The sequence below is a fragment of the Myotis myotis genome, unplaced genomic scaffold (genome assembly GCF_014108235.1).
Source record: "Myotis myotis isolate mMyoMyo1 unplaced genomic scaffold, mMyoMyo1.p scaffold_m19_p_11, whole genome shotgun sequence".
In the NCBI taxonomy this organism is placed as follows: domain Eukaryota; kingdom Metazoa; phylum Chordata; class Mammalia; order Chiroptera; family Vespertilionidae; genus Myotis; species Myotis myotis.
Genome location: NW_023416315.1, coordinates 56,067,087 through 56,084,915, shown reverse-complemented (window position 1 = coordinate 56,084,915; position 17,829 = coordinate 56,067,087). Strand labels below are relative to the sequence as shown.

General features: G+C 41.8%; 1 protein-coding gene across 2 annotated transcripts in view; it reads right to left on the bottom strand.

The window, feature by feature from the left end:
* The window catches only part of DGKI (diacylglycerol kinase iota), a 402,033-nt gene that overhangs the window by 237,944 nt on the left and 146,260 nt on the right, over positions 1-17,829 (bottom strand). For both annotated transcript variants that reach the window (XM_036328568.1, XM_036328569.1), the window contains exon 3: positions 8,258-8,353. In XM_036328568.1, the coding sequence (XP_036184461.1) occupies positions 8,258-8,353 (96 nt within the window). The remainder of the gene's footprint in view (positions 1-8,257; positions 8,354-17,829) is intronic.

The following is a 17,829-nucleotide window of genomic DNA, read 5'->3' as shown; positions in this document are numbered from 1 at the left end:
TTAGGCGACCCCTGTGAAAGGGTCGTTCGACCCCCAAAGGGGTCTCGACCCACAGGTTGAGAACTGCTGTTCTATGGGGAAAATAATGGATTCAATGATCCTTACCACCCCCAGAAAAAAAGCAGGAAATCCTGCATACCTTACACCCTTCTGAGAGCTTCATAATGCATATTTGCATATTAAAGGTGTTCAGTGTTTCCCAAACTTATTTGATCCTATGTCCCTTTTCATGAACAATACCCCATATTGTTTTTATGTGAGTTTAATGCCCTCCATAACATGTCTGTGCAAACAGACCATGATGCCATTAATCCAATGGTGCCACTAGGAAGGAGTGACAACACCCTAAAGCTCCCTAAGCAACATGTCCCATCAGTATCTCTATTGCATAAAGCAGACACAATTGGTATATTCTCCTCAAGTCCATGGCTAGCACGCTATGCCCAGTAATTACAGTTATGACAATGACAATAGTTGTAACAGTGCCTAGCATTTACCAAGGACCTGCCACATGAGGGACGCAGTTCTAAGTGTGCACTTGAATGATTGCGTGCAAATGCTGACCACCTGGCCACACACACGGCTACATCATTCACCCACAGGAACACCCCACTCCCTCCACTCACATCCCATGACTAGGGGTCAGGAGCAGAGTCTGGCTGTGCAAATGCATTTTCAAAACTATTATGTTGATGGCTGTGCTCTCGCTGAGTCATCTTAGCTCATCAGCTCCTCTCTATCCCCGTGGTGGGCGAGGCCTCTGGCAGAGCGCCGCCTTGGCGGCTCCTAGAGATGGCATCTTCAAGGCTGGCACCCAAACAACTCAGAAAGCTGGCTAAGCTGCCTGGCTTTACTGCCACACTCACGGTTCCCTCTGATAACCTGCACCCCACCCAGCCAAGCCACCATCCGGGGGTGCAGAATCATCAATCTGCCAGGCTGAACAACAGAGGGGCGGCCAGTGGTCTCAGTGCATTCTGAAGCGAGAGCCCAGTGTCACGCTCTGCGGCGTACAGCTGTCAGCCCCAAATGTGTGCATGGGCATAAAGCCACAGTAGTGTGTGCTGGGCACTGGTCCTGTCACCTGTGTGCTCACAGCACACAGATGCACACCAGACAGTATCTGCACAGGATGTTGTCCAGTGTGCCCATCTTCCAGAGATGAAATAGGGTGTGACCAGGTTCAAGATTTTGGTTTTTGAAAACAAGGAAAAGCTTCAGTTACGGCAGGGAGCTAGTGCCTTTGTACTTTTTCTTTTTTAAAGTTTTTATTGATTGATTTTTGAGAGAGAAAAGTGGGGGTGGGGGGATCCATTTGTTGTCCCACTTATTTATGCTCTCATTGGTTGATTCTTGAATGAGCTCTGACCAGAGATTGAACCTGCAGCCTGGGTGTATCAGGACAATGCTTTAACCAAGCTACCCAACCAGGGTTGCCCTGTGTTCTTCTTACAAGTTTATTCCAAGGACCCAGGGGCATGGCCAGCATCCTGTGAGCAGATGCTGTGATGCCAAATCCAATGATAAGGCTTCTAGCCCACCAGTAAGAAGACAGGGCCTGTGAGCTCCTTTCTAGAATGGGGCACTTCGATTTGTCACACTCATTTGGTCCCACACATGACCTAGTGAGACTACAGATATTACACGCAGCAGCAAAACAATAGGTGAATCTCTAAGAGTCTCAGTGTTGGGGTACAGCCATGGGCAAACTACGGCCAGCGGGCCGGATCCGGCCCATTTGAAATGAATAAAACTAAAAAAAAAAAAAAGACCATACCCTTTTATGTAATGATGTTTACTTTGAATTTATATTAGTTCACACAAACACTCCATCCATGCTTTTGTTCTGGCCCTCCGGTCCAGTTTAAGAACCCATTGTGGCCCTCGAGTCAAAAAGTTTGCCCACCCCTGGGTTAGGACAATCCCAAACAAAAGGCATTGTTAAAACCTAGTCCAACCAAACTACTAATTAGCCCATTCAACTTAATGCATTGAAAGCAGCAACGGGAGAGAAAGAAGGAGGACATTAACATTTGTGAACTAAATTAATCCTCGTAGCAATTCTGAGAAGCATATATAATCTTCATCATTTTATAGAAGAACCTGAGCTTCAGAGAAGCAGGGCAGAGCTAGGGTTTTATCCAGATCTATTTGTCTCCAGATCTGCATGGTTCCTCACTCCCGCTCATACCTGTGGCATGGCCTCCCTAATGCCATTCATTCATTTATGAAACAAAACTATGGTTGTTACACTGAAAGCAATATTCCTTATAATACAGGTGGGGTTGGCCATTTTTGCCAAACATTACCCACACCAGGAAAAGATGAAAGCAAAACACATGAACAAAACAATAAGGAAATAAAAGCAGCCCTGGCCGGTGTGACTCAGTTGATTGAGCATCTTCCCATTCACTGAGAGGTTGCTGGATTGCTTCCCTGGGCACATGCCCAGGTTGTGGGCTCAATCCCCCATGAGGGGCTTGCAGGGGGCAATGTTTCTCTCTCTCTCTCATCGATGTTTCTTTCTCTCTCTCCCTCTTCCTTCTTCTCTTTCTAAAATCAATAAAAACATATTTAAAAAAGAAAAGTAAAGCAGTACCCATTAGCCCACCCACACGCACACAAAAAAGGTGGCAGAAGCACATTTAAAAATAGAGATTTCTGGTAAGAGCATTCTGGAGTCTGACAGTTCCCTTTGTCTCTTCCCCAACCTATGCACTCTCACTCACCTGTCTGCCCACTCTCTTCCCCACAGCTCTCAGCTCACTTATCCAGAAAGCCACATACCTCTCAGCCAAAATCCTCAGTCAAGCCGATTGAAATGTACCTCTGTGCATGCATCCATGAGCCTTGTGCAGATATCTGTACGGCCAGATAAGGTAACTCACCACCTTATAGAAGGTGCTTCCGAATCTGGCCTCACAAAGTACCACACACTAGGTGGCTTAAAACAACAGAAATGTATCCTCTCGCAGTCCGGAAGCTCAGTCTGAAATCAAGGAGTCAACAGGGTTGGCACTCTTCTGAGGGCTCTGAGGGCATCTGCCCATGCCTCTCTCCTGGCCTCTGATGAGGGCCTGCAATCGTTGGCATGCCGTGGCTGCCAGCTGCATCACTCCAACCTCTGCCTGTCCTCACATGGCCCTCCTCTCTGCATGTGTATTGCTGCGTGTCCTCTCCTCTCCTTATAAGGACATCTGTCATATTGGATCAAGGACCCACCCTCATCTTAACTAACTACATCTGCAGCACTCTATCTTTAAATAGGGTCACATTCCGAGGTACCTGGGGTTAGGACTATAGCATATGTTTTTGGATTACACAACACAACCTATATCAGTTACCACAGCAGGTGCGAGGACCAGGCCACCTGCTTTGGTCCTGACACTCTCTTTATGAAGACCAGAGGCTCTCTACCCACCCGTGTGAGAGCACACAGAATCGTCTGTACAGTTTGTTTCTTTCCACACATTCATGCCCAGTGCCACTCACCAGACAGTCTGATGTGGTAGCTCCAGGCTGAGAACCAACCCTTTTAAAAATCAAGTTTCTCAAGTGACTGCAATGCTCATCCAGAAATAAGAACCACTGAGGTCGATCTTAACAATACTTTAAATTAGAAATGGAGGCAAGAAAGGTGAAACAATGTGTCCAAGGTTCACTCAGTATATAGATGGAACAGCAGGATTCAAACCCAGGTCAGTCCCACACAAAATCCGCTTCCTTGCTACTACAGGTCGCCCGTCTGTGTCTACATGCATCCAGGTAGGTCTGACTAAGGTAGTGCATATCCTCATATGGTGTAAGCAAGTATCTTCAGTGTGAAAATAGTTGTGCGCTGGTTATGTGCTCTGGGGATTATTCGGGAGGCGTGAGTTTCTTTGGGAATATTGGATGAACATCTTTGTATATCTTATCAACAAGCATGAGAATGATTTCTACCCACGAAACTGTGAGGATGTTGCTTACAATTCACTGTCACTCTCAACACTGAAGTTCCTGATAATGGGTACTCAGGCTATAACACTTAAATAGAACAAATGAATGAACAAATGTCCATCCAAATAAAATCACCAAACAGGAGTTGCCTCAGTTGGAATTTTATTTAAATTTCCCTCCATAGATATGTTGGGAAACGGTGATCCTTCTGTTCCAATTTCATTATTTTTTGCATCCCTTCCTCCTTTCTAGATCAGAAAAAGAAACAGTTACTAATTTGGGTACTGTCACTAATCTGAAAATAACTTTAATCCCATTAAATAACTGCTCACAGACATTCTACTGTATTAAATGTTGCCACTACAGAAACATAAAAGAGGAAGGATGTTAAAGGTCATTGGGTTCAGCCCCGAGGCTTTGGAGCAAACTCTCCTTCAACAGTCTTCATGGCCTGTCATGTCGCTGCCTTGCCTTCAATGCCCTCCATAAAGCCCCCAAATATCAACCAGGCAGCAGGAGGTCATGGATTTGCAGGACAGCTTTGGTTTGAAATAGACTATGGCAATGTCCTCGTCCTCATAAGTTAGGGGGACAGTGTCCCTGATGCAGGTGACCCTTGATGTTATAGCAGCAGTAACTTTCACCTGCAAGTAGTTTTGATTTAGACAATATATTATAGGCCATGCTTCATAAGCACAGGCATTTATAACATGCACTCCAAGTTATGGTTCAGAAAACCAAGCGTGCGTGCGTACACACACACACACACACACACACACACACACACACACCCATCCGTTCTTATTTCCATCCTTACCTAACATACACCCTGTGGGGGCTCACGCATGTCTCATGGTGGTCTCCTGCCTCTGAGTTCTCTCATGTTCCCCTCCCTGCCTGAAATGTTCTCCCTCCTCAACTCCACTTATGTAAATCTTACCCATTTTCCAAAACTGTACTCAGTCCCTGCTTCCATGAAGCCACCTCTGAGTAGAAAGAGGCAGCTACTCAACCCACATTGACTTCCGCCTTCTCTTAACTTCTCCTGTGACATGTGCTTTGCTGCAATAGGGAAAGGAGAGTGAGGCGCTCTGCAGTGGTGGATTCACTCCTCCTCTGAGCACTCTGCCGGCGCTTCGCTTAGAAGATTGCAGGTAGTATCTGGCTGTGGTAATTTGGTCCCTATCTCACAGGTCAGCATTCTTCAAAGGTGGCTCATTAAAAGAAATGAGAATATAATGCTCTCATTTTTCTTACAAAAAAATGTTGTTTAATTCTAAGAAAACTGCAAATAAAACACTCAAACTGGAGGCTCTCTTTGAGATCTTCTTGTCTAACCTCTTACCCAAAGCAGATGTGTAACCCACCCCCCCCCCCAACACACACACACACACACAATATCAAGATGCCCTTCCACCCCCTTTGAGCCCATCTCTTTGGGCACCTTGTTCCCTTACTGGGCAGCTCTCATTGTTGAAGTTCTTTCTTATTAATACACTATTTTTCAAAGTTAACTTTGTGGACCATATGCTCTGTAATTAATTGAGGTGTTTGCTGAAATCACAGATTTTCAAGTCCAACTCCAGGCCTAGTGAATCAGCATTTGGAGCAGAGAGAGAAATAATAACCTACACTGTTAACAGGTTTCCCAGATGACGTTTCTTTTACCAGAGTATGAGGGCCACTGTTAGCGTCAGTACTGTCTTCCTAACAACAAAGAGCAAGACACCTACTTCTCTTTTCTTCCTGGCAGTTCTTCAAACACTGGAAGAGGTCCAGGCTCTCTCCCTTCCCTCTGTACTACTCTGCTTCAACCCAGAGTATTGAACTCTTCCTTCTACAAAGTTCCCCACTGCAAACCCACGTAAGCACACACTCCTCTGCATCTTCTCATGCTTGTCAATGTCCCTCTCAAAATGTGCTGCCACAAACAGGCGAGAGAGCTAGGCTTTTAATGCTTTACTTACATACTGTGAGGTATATCAGTTCACACCCCTGCCAGCTAACAATGAGAGTACCCATTTGGGCCTAAACTAGCCAGCAGTATGTATTATTATTTCGCAAATCCTTACTAATTTAAGGCACACGATGTTGACTCTTCGTAGTTGTTTTAATTTGGGTGCCTTTGTTTATATTTTTCATATATATATATTTGTCTTTGGTAGTTCTTTTGTGGATTGTCTGCTCCTGTCCTTTTTTTCCCTTGTAATTTATTATGTCAGTCACTATGGTAAATAAGTCCTTTTAATGCATTATGTCAACTAATTCTCCAAACAACATTTTCCTCACTTTATAGATGAAGAAACTGAGCCTTTAGAAACGTCTAGTGAGGAAACACAGTTAGGTCTTCAGCTTCTTCACTGATTTATTCCTTCACTTAACCAACATTTTTTAGATGAGAGCTCTTCATTGTCAAGACACTTTGTAAAGTGAGTTAAGAGAGCCAAGATTTGGAAGAAAATTTTGAGAAAGATTCAACAGAACACTAGGAATTTTCACAATTCTATTAACTCCTTACATCTACCTAAAATATCTTTTATTTTTCTTGTTGTTTTCCCTGGTCTAGAGGGAATAGTGATCAAGTTATAATCAGTAGATAGCAATGCTAGCTACCAATACAAGATTTACCAAGAGAGGTAATATGTGGCTGACCCTAAAAGAGCACAAGAAAGAATTAAAGGCAGTAATGTGAAAATCAGACAGAACTCCATAACATATTACAGTCTATCAGTTGGCAGCAATAGCAGTAGATAATAGTTCAGAAGTACATACACAAGTAAGATTAGCTTTCGTTTTTTCCACTTGATGTTATCACAACCAGTGTTTATGTAATTAACTAAGATAATAATGTTAATTCATTATTTATAGGATTTTAGTCCAAATAGCTGAGCTTCTCTTGGTTTTGGTTAATTTAATCAAACTCCATGCAATTACACTTTCATTAAAAATACATATGCATAAAGTTGAAATGATATTTAAATCGACGGAATGTACAACCAGATTACAAGAAATGTAAACAATTAAGTACATATCTGAATTGGAAGCAAAATTAAAAATAACTTAATCTTACTCCATTTTTCTACCGAGAAGGTACAGAATGCCCAAAGATCAAAAGTTCTCAATGTCACACAATGAGTGGTAACACTGAGATCCAAACCCAGATTTCCTGACTTTAAATTGAGAGGCTGTACTGCTGAATCTTCTTAGACATTTACCTAATCCCAACTTCACTCAACAAACCCTGGCCCTCCAAAACTCTCATGAAGTTTTCCGAGGAAAACCTATAAACTAGGCATCGAAACAGCTAATGTAATTTTAAAGGTCTTGGTTCCCAGCTTTGTGATCCAGAGCAGCCTGATAAAATTCCTTGGGGGCTATGCTCTTCTATAAGCTTTGATGGAAACTCAATTCCTTCCTCATTAGTTATTAATAGAAACATTCACTTGTCATTCCAAGGTCCACTTTGCCCCAAATCTTTCTTTCACATGATAAACGAACATAACAAGAAAAAAAAATTATTATTTCAATTACAGTGCCCATTTCCCAAGAAGGAACATTTCTTTCTTCTTTACTATTCCAATTTCTGGTTACTCTGTTTTCAGACTCATAATTTTAAGTACACAAAAATGTTAAGTTTACTCTCTCAACACTAGAATTTTAGTTCCTCACAATTTACTGCCTGGCAACCATGTTCTCTTCACAGAACATAGAGAATTTAACATTTAAACAGATTGTTCTAAACAGGGACACAAAGTAAATTTTAAAAAGCAAAGGATATTCCAGTGTAGTTGACTGTTGATTGTTTATATGGTTTCTAGAATTTTACCCTCCAGAACTTAGTCTGAATTATTTGCTAGCCTATACCCACACCAGACAGGTGTTTCTGCCCATCCCCACCTTCACCCACCAGTCATGCCCCCTGGCAAACACACTCCCCTGCAAAGGAATCACCCCTCCCACAGAGACCCTTCCTCCACACAAACACCTGTCACCCACACAGACACCTACCTAAGCAGACAATCCTTCACGCACATCCTCCCTCCTTCCCACCCAACACACCAACCAAAACCAACCCTGGGTGTCATCATAGGTAGCACATTAAAACCACGGTGTGGCATGCAGAGTCAAGCCCTAACAGCATTCAGACTGACTCTTTGGAAGCCAATTTAACTTGATACACTCTCTCTGTCACCAAGGGACAAGCTCTTTCAAGCCTCTCCTTGGAAATTCAAGCACCGTGACCCCACTATCTTCAGACTCCATTTGGCAGCTGCCCCCCAGCGAGGTCAGAGCCCAGAGGTCTGAGGAGCACACTCACTGCAAATCGGACTTGGCAGTTCTCCTCGCCCAGGTAGCACAGGTCTCCCGAGACGTTGGTCTCCAGCCACAGGTGCTCTCCGTTCACAGCGTTCTCCTGGAAGGAAAGGAGGAACCACCACATTTCAGTCTTCTTTCAGGCTTAAAGGGGAAGCTCTCAAATTTTGATTTTGGATGCAAGAAAGTGGAACCCGAGTTGTTTAAACACTTTTCATCTTACCCCTGAAAGTACTGCAGGTGTTGATCTTAACAAAATTCTGGAAACGGGAAAAGGAGTTTGGGGAAAGTTTGAGCCAGTAACTAAAGCAGACATTAGGTCTATAGAAGCTTTACACATGGATGTGGTAATCTTTGGAATATATATTGAACAAATGAGGAAAAACCCTCAAATTGTTCAATGTAAGACCCAACACTGCAGATCCTATGACAATTAAAATAAATTCTATTCAAAATTGCCTTTGCTGAGCAAATTAGCTACGAAGGAGGATAGCAGTAGTAAAGCACTTTAAGTTAAGACTGTTTGAAAACACATCTATACCAGTAATGGGCAAATTCTATTTCTAAGCCAGAGGTTTCCTGAAACTCAGTTTGAAGTTGAAAGTCACTGTGTACTCAAAGGTCTAATACATTTCTATTAATTCAAACATTGTGCCAGTTCAGTAGGGTCATCACCCAATTATTTCTAAATTTTTCAAATTAAAAGATTTCTCTGCTTCTGGAACTACTCAAATACTTCCAGTGGCAAACAGAGAACAGCTATAGGTTTGGACTCAAAGTTTTCACATAGTGATGGATGGGAATAATATCTGTAAAAATAAGTAAATAAATAAAAAGGCATTTCTTTACTAGGTCTCCACAACCTAAAATATTCTAACTAATGGGAATTTATCATCCAACTTGAAAGTCTAACCATTTATAGAATAAAATACATTTTTCATCCCTTTACTCTTTATTCAGCCAATAAACTTTTATTCCACATCACTGAGTTAGTGGGCTAATCCACAGAGTAAACTACTAGAGAACATGGAAATAAAACACATAATTACAGCAGCAAATACTAGGGAATCCTTAACACAGCAAAAATCCTGCCAACTCTTTTAAAAACTGAAATATAAATCACAGTAGGGAAATGGTCAAAAACCACTGGAAGTACCAACCCAGGTACACTGCATCCCACCTGGCTGATAAGTCTGACCAGATTCAGACACAGGAGGACTGATTAGCTGACCTCATTCTTGGGGGGTGGAGGGTCTGATTAGAAATACCAATCTTTGTGAGGGAAGAGGGAAAGAAAAAGGTGGAGGCTTCCTGCCACAGTGGTTCTAACACACTGGTCCTCAAATTTGACTGCTCATTAAATGACCTGGGGAGTTTTTAAGATTACTCAGGCACTGTTCCCAAAGAGTTTATTTTAACTACTCTGAGGTGAAACCTGGGCATCAGGAGTTTTCAAAGTTCTGGAGGTGACTCTGCAGTAGAGTCTGAAACCATAATCCAGTAAACCCCACCCCACCTCTTCAAGCCTGAGACAATAGATTGTAGAACATGTCAATGACTGATCTATTACACTTGGTACTTCTCTGCCCTTGTACAGTCACCAGAGAAGAAGGTGAGTAAGCTCAAAGTTAACAAGGTAGATCCTGGGGACAAGAAAAAGGAAACAACCACACACGGGCATTTAAAGAAGCAATATAATAAATTAAAACATTCACAAATGTACCTAGTAATCTCACTTTTGGAAATGTACCTTATGAAAATAATCCTAATGGAAGAAAAATCTATATACATTTAGAAGTTTAGCTTCTCTCCTAGGTCTTTATAGCCTAGACTGCTAGCCATTCACCAACATCATTTTTCTTTTCTTCCTGAACACACAAGTAGACCTTATTACCCAGCTTCCTTACAATGTGACCACGATCTAATGAATGGAACACGTGCAGGAGTGGTGAGGACTGTTTTTAGACTTGGTCCATTAAAATCTCCCACATGTGTTCCTTCGTGCTCTTCTCCCATACTGAATACCTGGAAAGTCAACTTCTGGGGTGACTTTAGAAGCCTTCTGAGGAAGATGTAAGAGCAAAAGTCTCTCTGGGTCATTGAATAACTATGGAACGGGGCCAACCCCCTACCCAACCTACTAGGAACAGTCTGGTCTGCTACACTTCTGTATTTACCCATTATATGTGAGTAATTCATTTATTCCACTCAGTCTACCCCAACTAATATGGGCCTCTTCTCTTTGCTCATATTTTGGTCTGCATTTCCTTTCATGATCTATATCTACCCCTAAGTTATTTACCATCCACTGAGCAGTACCATCCTCTAAGTCTTGGTTCCTTCTGCTTCTGAACTCTAATTCTGACATTCCCTCTGATATTTTCCACTGCTGTAGAATTAATTCCCTGGAAAACATAGCTATGACTATATTTATTTCTTGCCCACAATGCTTAAATGATTCCCTATTATTTACAAAATGAACCCCAAATTTAAATGCACATACTAGAGTCTAGTAACTAGACCTTCCATTAATGGCATCGATCTGTCTATCCTTAACCTTCCTTATTCACCTTTATACATTTAACTCTCTCATTGCTCTTGTCTAAATAGAGCCATACTTTCCCTTTTGTGTGCCATGTTTTTGTTTATTCCATTCTCCCAACCCAGGGACCTCTTTTTCTCTTCTCTACACATCCATCTTGAAATACTATCTTAAATAGTATAAAACTCAGAGTATCTATCTGTGGCAGACAAAAAATATAGCTCACCCATTTCTAGATGAAGACAACATTCTGTATTTGTGAGTGCTGAGACAGCTCTCTATAGATTTACCTACAAATATCTCTCTTACTTTCAGTCTGTTCCTCAAAGTTCAAAAACTTATCTCCTGCTCTAATTTACTCAAATGATTTACTCTGATTTATTGTATCCTCTGCCTCATATAATCTACCCAAGAATAGAGATCCACCTATCTATCCAGATAGACAGACAGACATAGAGATATGATTCTTTGCCTTCAAGTTCTACTGAAGTCCTAGTAATAGTTATAGGTAAAAAAGCAAAATAGAAAAGTTGGGAATGGGGGAGACTGAATAAGACAGATAGAGTGCACTGACACCAGCAGCCAATAATTTACACAAAATGAAGATACTTACTCGTAAAAAGTGTTTGAAACAGTAAGAAGACTATAAATAGGAATCCTATGTAAATGTCCCTACAAATTCAGATAGGAAAGAAATCTTCACGATAATAATAGGTGAAACCTGTCTTGGATGGTTTGCATGTGTGCTAATCAGTAAGCAGATGGCTGTCGTGCACTGGAAATGTGGTCAGCCCTGATTGAGATGTGCCGTCAGTGTAAAATTCAGAGCAAATTCTGAAGACTCTGTGTGAAAACGGAATGTGAACTGTCTCACTGATCATTTTTATATTGATCACATGCTGAATTTGTAATATTATTGACATATTTGGTAAAACAAAACATGGTGTTAAAATTCACTTTAGCTATTTCTTTTCGCTTTTTTCAATGTGGCTACTAGAAAATTTAGAATTACTCTACACCTGATATATATGTCTACTGGACAGTGTCAGGTTAGCTAATTACTTGCCAAAGGATAGAAGATCAGGCCTGAATACTCTTACTGACCTATGAAGTTGTAGGATTCTATGATTTCCCCCAACAACCAGTGTAATTACCTTACAATTTTCACAATTTGGGTAAATAAAGGACTGGTGAGAGTGCATGAAGTCACTCTTTCCCCACTATTAACAGGGCTGACCAGGTCCGGGACCTTCTGTGGTTTATAGCCGGGTAGTCCCATGCTCTGAGCAATCTGATCTCTTGATTAACCTGACATTTTTTGAAATGGGAATGGGAGTAGGGAAAACCACTGGGTGGGAGTCACTTTGGGTGATGACACCCAAACCCGAAGGTAAAGATGCTGAGACCTGAAGCTTGTAAAGAAGGCGCAGGTCTGCTAGGATTTGTCATTTGAAACAAGACAAAAATGAGAACACACGTACTTGCACAGGCACACACACACCTGCCTCCCCTGGCCTTTCATTCAAAGTTTCTAAAGATAAGATGACCTAGTTTCATAACCCAGTTTATAGCAATCCCACGTGAAGATTCTGTTTCCCTAATCTCGTCTCTGAACCAAAGAGTGAGGCGGTGCCCTGACTGTGTTACGTTTCTACTGCCTGGGAGAGAGCACGTCATTTCTTAGCATGTCATTTCTTATCATCATCAACTATAGGAAAGGAAATGTGGTCTGGATTTAGAGTCTGGCTTTGTTTGTGCTGAGGCTCTGTTTTCCTTAGCCCTCAGGACTGGAGGAAATTTTCCAATGAGGGAAAAATAAAATGAATTGAGATCAAGGATGCTAGGTTTACAACTAATGTGTCCTTTACGAAAGATCTTGGTGGCTTTTCCACCATTGTTTTGAGAGTTGTTTTAGGCTGCATAATGGGCAAGAACAAATTATAAAATAATTTGACAGTGGAGATAGAATAAGACCCACTTCCCATGCTCTCTGCTATACTGTTCAAAACAGGGAAGAAATCTCTATGCCCAGATGAAGTCCCCATCACAAGAGGGGCATGTGACATTTCAGAGAAGACATTCATTATCTATGCATTAGACACACTTCTAAACAGGCTAAGTCCCTCTAACATGGAAACTTGGACTCCGGCCCAGGAGATGAGATTTCTTTTTCCCTTTGAGCATTACTCCCTTTCTAGAAATTTAGCCTATTTCCCCCCAAACTGGCTTGGCTTGGCATGGTGTCAGTGGGAGCAGACCCTGTAGGTTGCCACCATGAAGGTGAAGAAGGGATGCCTTTGGGAGAAATGAAAAGATCAAACAACTGTGTGTGTTTTAAGACTTAACACAATGCATTGTGTTAGAAAGACAAGTTAAAAAGAGTTACTTGGAATTAAAATAGCATAAATCCATTTATTTTTTTAAGCAGGCTTTGGACTCATGTCTACCACACACACCTTTCAGGAACCAGAGATTATCTACATGCCCATGAACCCCCAGTGAAATGTCCCCTTCTCACTAATTGAACAGAAAAGCTATAATCACTCAGGCCCTTGACATCAGTCACCGGACAGCAAGGCCCATGATGCTGTGCTTTCCACGGTGAAGAAGAAAGAACAAGCAGAAATCTGTCCCTCTCTTCAAGAAGCCTGAAATCTAACTAAGGACCTAGAGTAAGAAAATTAACTCAAAAACACTAATTTGGTTCTAATATTTGTAAGACAATGCATGATGGTGAGAGCAATTGTGAGAGATCAAAGCAAAAAGTGAATATAATAAAGGGAATTGGTTCAGTTGAAAAGCTGAGTGTGGCCTGGCAGAGAGCAAGAGAGGGCATTTCTTGAAGAAATAATTTCCACATTGGGTGGGGCCAACTGTCTACTGTTGTTAATAGAAGACTCAGGTACCAGCCTGAAGATCTGCCTACTCCCCACAAGTCGACTCAAAAGGTTCTAACCCTGACATGCATGAAGGGAAAGCCCTGTGCACAGGCAGCAAGAAGTGAATGTTGGCAAAGAGTCGTGGAGGAAATGCAGCTATGTGTTTCCTGCCACCGTTATAACTCCACAGGCCACCATGACAGGGTGCCCACAATAAACCATAGGAGCAAATCAGAGCAGGACAGAAGCTTTGGACTTTGAGGAACAAACTAAAAAAGAGAGAGAGTATAGATCACCAGGTAGGAAAAGGAAAATGGAATGCTTGAAGGAAACTATTACGTTCATGTACTCAAAGCATAAAAATTGACTCCTATAATAGTACACTCCTCTCCGAAACACACAGGTGCCTACAGTCTGGGCTCCCTGAGTCAGGGCGCCCCTGGGTCTCAGGCACCCCACCAGCAGGCTACTCCTCAAAGCTCTATGCAAAAGGATATTTAGGAAACAATTGTGCCCCACCTGAAGACGTTAGCACCTTTAGCACATGTACTGGAGTCAGAATATGACCCTTTTAGGATTCTACAGTAAGTAGAAACTTGCACATAACATCCTAAATCCAGGTTCACCCTGATTTGTCTTGCAACTTCAGGGGTCCCATGGACAGCTTTTCTGTTTTCTCACTGGTGAAATGCAGAGAGGAGAGGTGACATAGGTCAGCAGGTCATAGTACTACAGGCCTCTGAGATGACAGACCTCAAACCAAATGGTATTTTGCAAAGAATTTGAACCTGAGAGTCAAGGGAGGTGGGATGGGGAACAAGGGGGCTCTTGCCAGCCCTGATCCACCCCTGTTCTGCCAAAAGCATAACTTAGCACTATCAGGGTCCTTCACCCTCACCAATGCAAGAAGTTGGAGATCCTCTTGATTTTATTTTATTTTTTAAATTCTTGCCATCCTCCTCCACATTTTTGAGACTCTCAAGACACTGCAAGTCAAATTAATGTTTAATAAACAGCAGTGTATAAGTAAAGCTTGATCACTTGAACACATTTAGTCCAGAAAGTAAGCTGACAGAAAGAGATAAATAGAGGAGTGCACAAGTGGATAGGATTTGGGAACAGCAGATAGAAGTCACACAGAGGACTAGTCTTACACTTTACACAGAAGGAAGAAAATCCTGGTTTAGCTCTTTGAATAGACATGTAAACTAAAGTGACATAAATGAAATGGGTGCAAAGCACATTCATTAGGAAAAGCAAAAAATTCTGAAGTGAGGGCAAGTACCAGGTAAAGTCTTAGCAAAAGAATATACAACGGGGTAAAGGAAGTCTCTTCAATAAATGGTGCTGGGAAAACTGGTCAGAGATATGCAAAAAGTGAAACTGGACCACCTCTTACCATATACAAAAATAAACTCAAACTGGATTAAAGACTTAAATGTCAGACCTGAAGCCATAAAACTAGGAGAACACATAGGCACTAAACTCTTTGACACTGTTCTTTGTAATATATTTTTGGCTATGCCTTCTGGGCAAGGGCAACAAAAGCAAAGAAAAACAAATGGGATTACATCACACTAAAAAGTTTTTGCACAGTGAAGCAAACCATCAACAAGATGAAATACAACCTACTGAATTGGAGAAGATATTTACCAATGATATATCCAATAACCAAAACATATAAGGAACTCATGCAACTCAAAATCAGAAAGTCACTAGAATGTTTTCATCAATCTGTTTCTTCCTCTCTTCTGAGAAAAATGTTTTACATGATTGTAGTAAGAAATGGTAGGGTTGGTCACTGTTTGGCTTCTGTTTGCTAACAGAAATATTAGCTCACAATTATGTGTTTTTCAGTCACATCTTAAAACTCCTTACACAGCATCTCTCTAAATAACCCTTCAGCTGAAGTGTCTTGAAACAAGGCTTTTCATTTTCCCTCAGTTGTTACAACTCCCAAAGTGTTTCCTGCCACCATGGTAACTCCACAGGCCACCACGACAAGGTGCCCACAAAGGAGAGTGGGAATAAAGAATCAATACACATGAACCCAGCCTTAGTTCCCATTAGTTCTTCCCTTATGATATACTGTACCTTTCACCACTAGCCCAAAATATCATTCCAATGAAATATTAGGAATCAGAAAATTATATGTACTAGTCAAGCTTTGGCTCAAGCAGGACACTTCTTTTTTAATTCTTTGTGTGTGTGTATGTGTGTGTGTGTGTGTTTTGTGTGTGTGTGTGTGTGTGTGTGTGTGTGTGATTAAAGCACTTTAGTAAGGTTACTCCTTCAATAGAGTGAGCTTCTCAAATACCCATTTCTTTTTCTTTTCTTTAAAATTTATCTTTATTGTTGAAAGTATTACAGGTATCCCTTCCCCTTCAATTGACCCCCTCCACCCACCCCGCCCTGCGGCCTATTGCAGTAATGTCTATGTTGATGGGTTATTCAATATGCACATAAGTTCTTTGGTTAATCTCTTCCCATCCCCCCTCCCCACTTCCCTCTGATATTCATCAGCCTGCTCCATGCCTCCATGTCTCTGGATTTATTTTGGTTCATCAGTTTATTTTGTTCATTGTATTCTACATATACAGTAAGTGAGATCATGTGATACTTATCTTTCAAAAGCATTTCTGATAACTATTTCCAACATCAAACAGGGATGGAGTGTCTCCCCTCACACTCCAGTGATGGTCTCTGTACTCCTCTAGGTGTCACCACTGGTTTTTTACCTGTTGATTTCTTCTCTGCACTCTGCATTCTAAGCTTCTTAAAGAAAGAAACATATTCCTCACCTCAGAATTCCAAGGGACCAACACAAGTTCGAGGACCAACAAGTACTCAAATGTGAGATGAATTAATAAATTCATCAATTACTTTATTTCTGAATAAATAATTCTGCAGGCTATACAGTTTGTGAAGAACTTTCACATTTACTGCCACATTTGATCCTAATAACATCCATGAAGTTCCCCTTAGGAGGGGCTAAAATTGTCCCCATCTACAAATGAAAACACTGAGGCTGAAAGAAACCAAGTGTCTTGGCTAATGTCACACAAGGAGCAGAAAAAAGATTTCATGAAGGTTTCTTATCTAAATGATTTAAACTCTCTCATTAGAGTCTTGCCTCTCAAATAGAGGATTGTTTGGGACATCATGAATATTAAACTACTTTTTTGGGGTCCCTGATTTATAACACATGCTCACTCTAATAATGGGTGCTTACATGCCATTCTTGGGTTTTATTTATCTGTTTTTTTATACATTTAATTCTTTTTAATTATGTAATCACTGGTGTATACTAGTATATATCCTAATCTTCATTATCATTTAAGAGTTTATTACATAACTGACCTGGAATAAAGGGAAGCTCCAGGAGAGGAACATTCCTCCTGAACAATGCAATATATTCAGATAGTAACAAACTCTCAGCACTGATGTAAAACAATAATGTTGGTGTGTGTTTGAGCGAGAGAAATATGGTACTATAAAAGGACATTAAATCATGGCATCCTATATAATAAAAGCCTAATATGCTAAGTATCTAGTGACCCAGTCGGCCATTCAACCAATCAAAGTGTAATCTAATCTAATAAAAGAGAAACATGCAAATTGACCATAACTTCGCTATGCCCCAAGCCACTCCCACCAGCCAATCAGAGCGACTATATAAAAATTAACCCAACCAGATGGCGGCCAGCAGCCACGGACCTGGAGCAAGCAGAAAGCTTGGTTGTCCCAGCAATGGAGGAAGCCAAGCTTCCGCCTGGCTGGCCGGCTGTGGCCTCTGCTAAAGGCAACAAAGGTTCAATTATAGAAGATAAATAAATCCCAGATACCTGCTTCCAGCCAGTCTCCACTGGGAGCTTGGTTGGCTGGGGGCCATGGCCAGCCTGCAAACAGCCATCAGCCCCTCACCCAGGCTGGCCAGGCACCCCAGCGGGGACCCCCAGCCTGAAGGGGCTGTGGCCAGACTGCAAACAGTCATCAGCCCCTCACCCAGGCTGGCCACACCCTCAAGGGGTGAGGGTCCCTGCTGGGGGGCTTGACCAGCCTGCAAACAGCCCTCAGCCCCTCACCCAGGCTGGCCAGGCACCCCAGCAGGGACCCCCACCCTGAAGGGGCTTTGGCCAGCCTGCAAACAGCCAT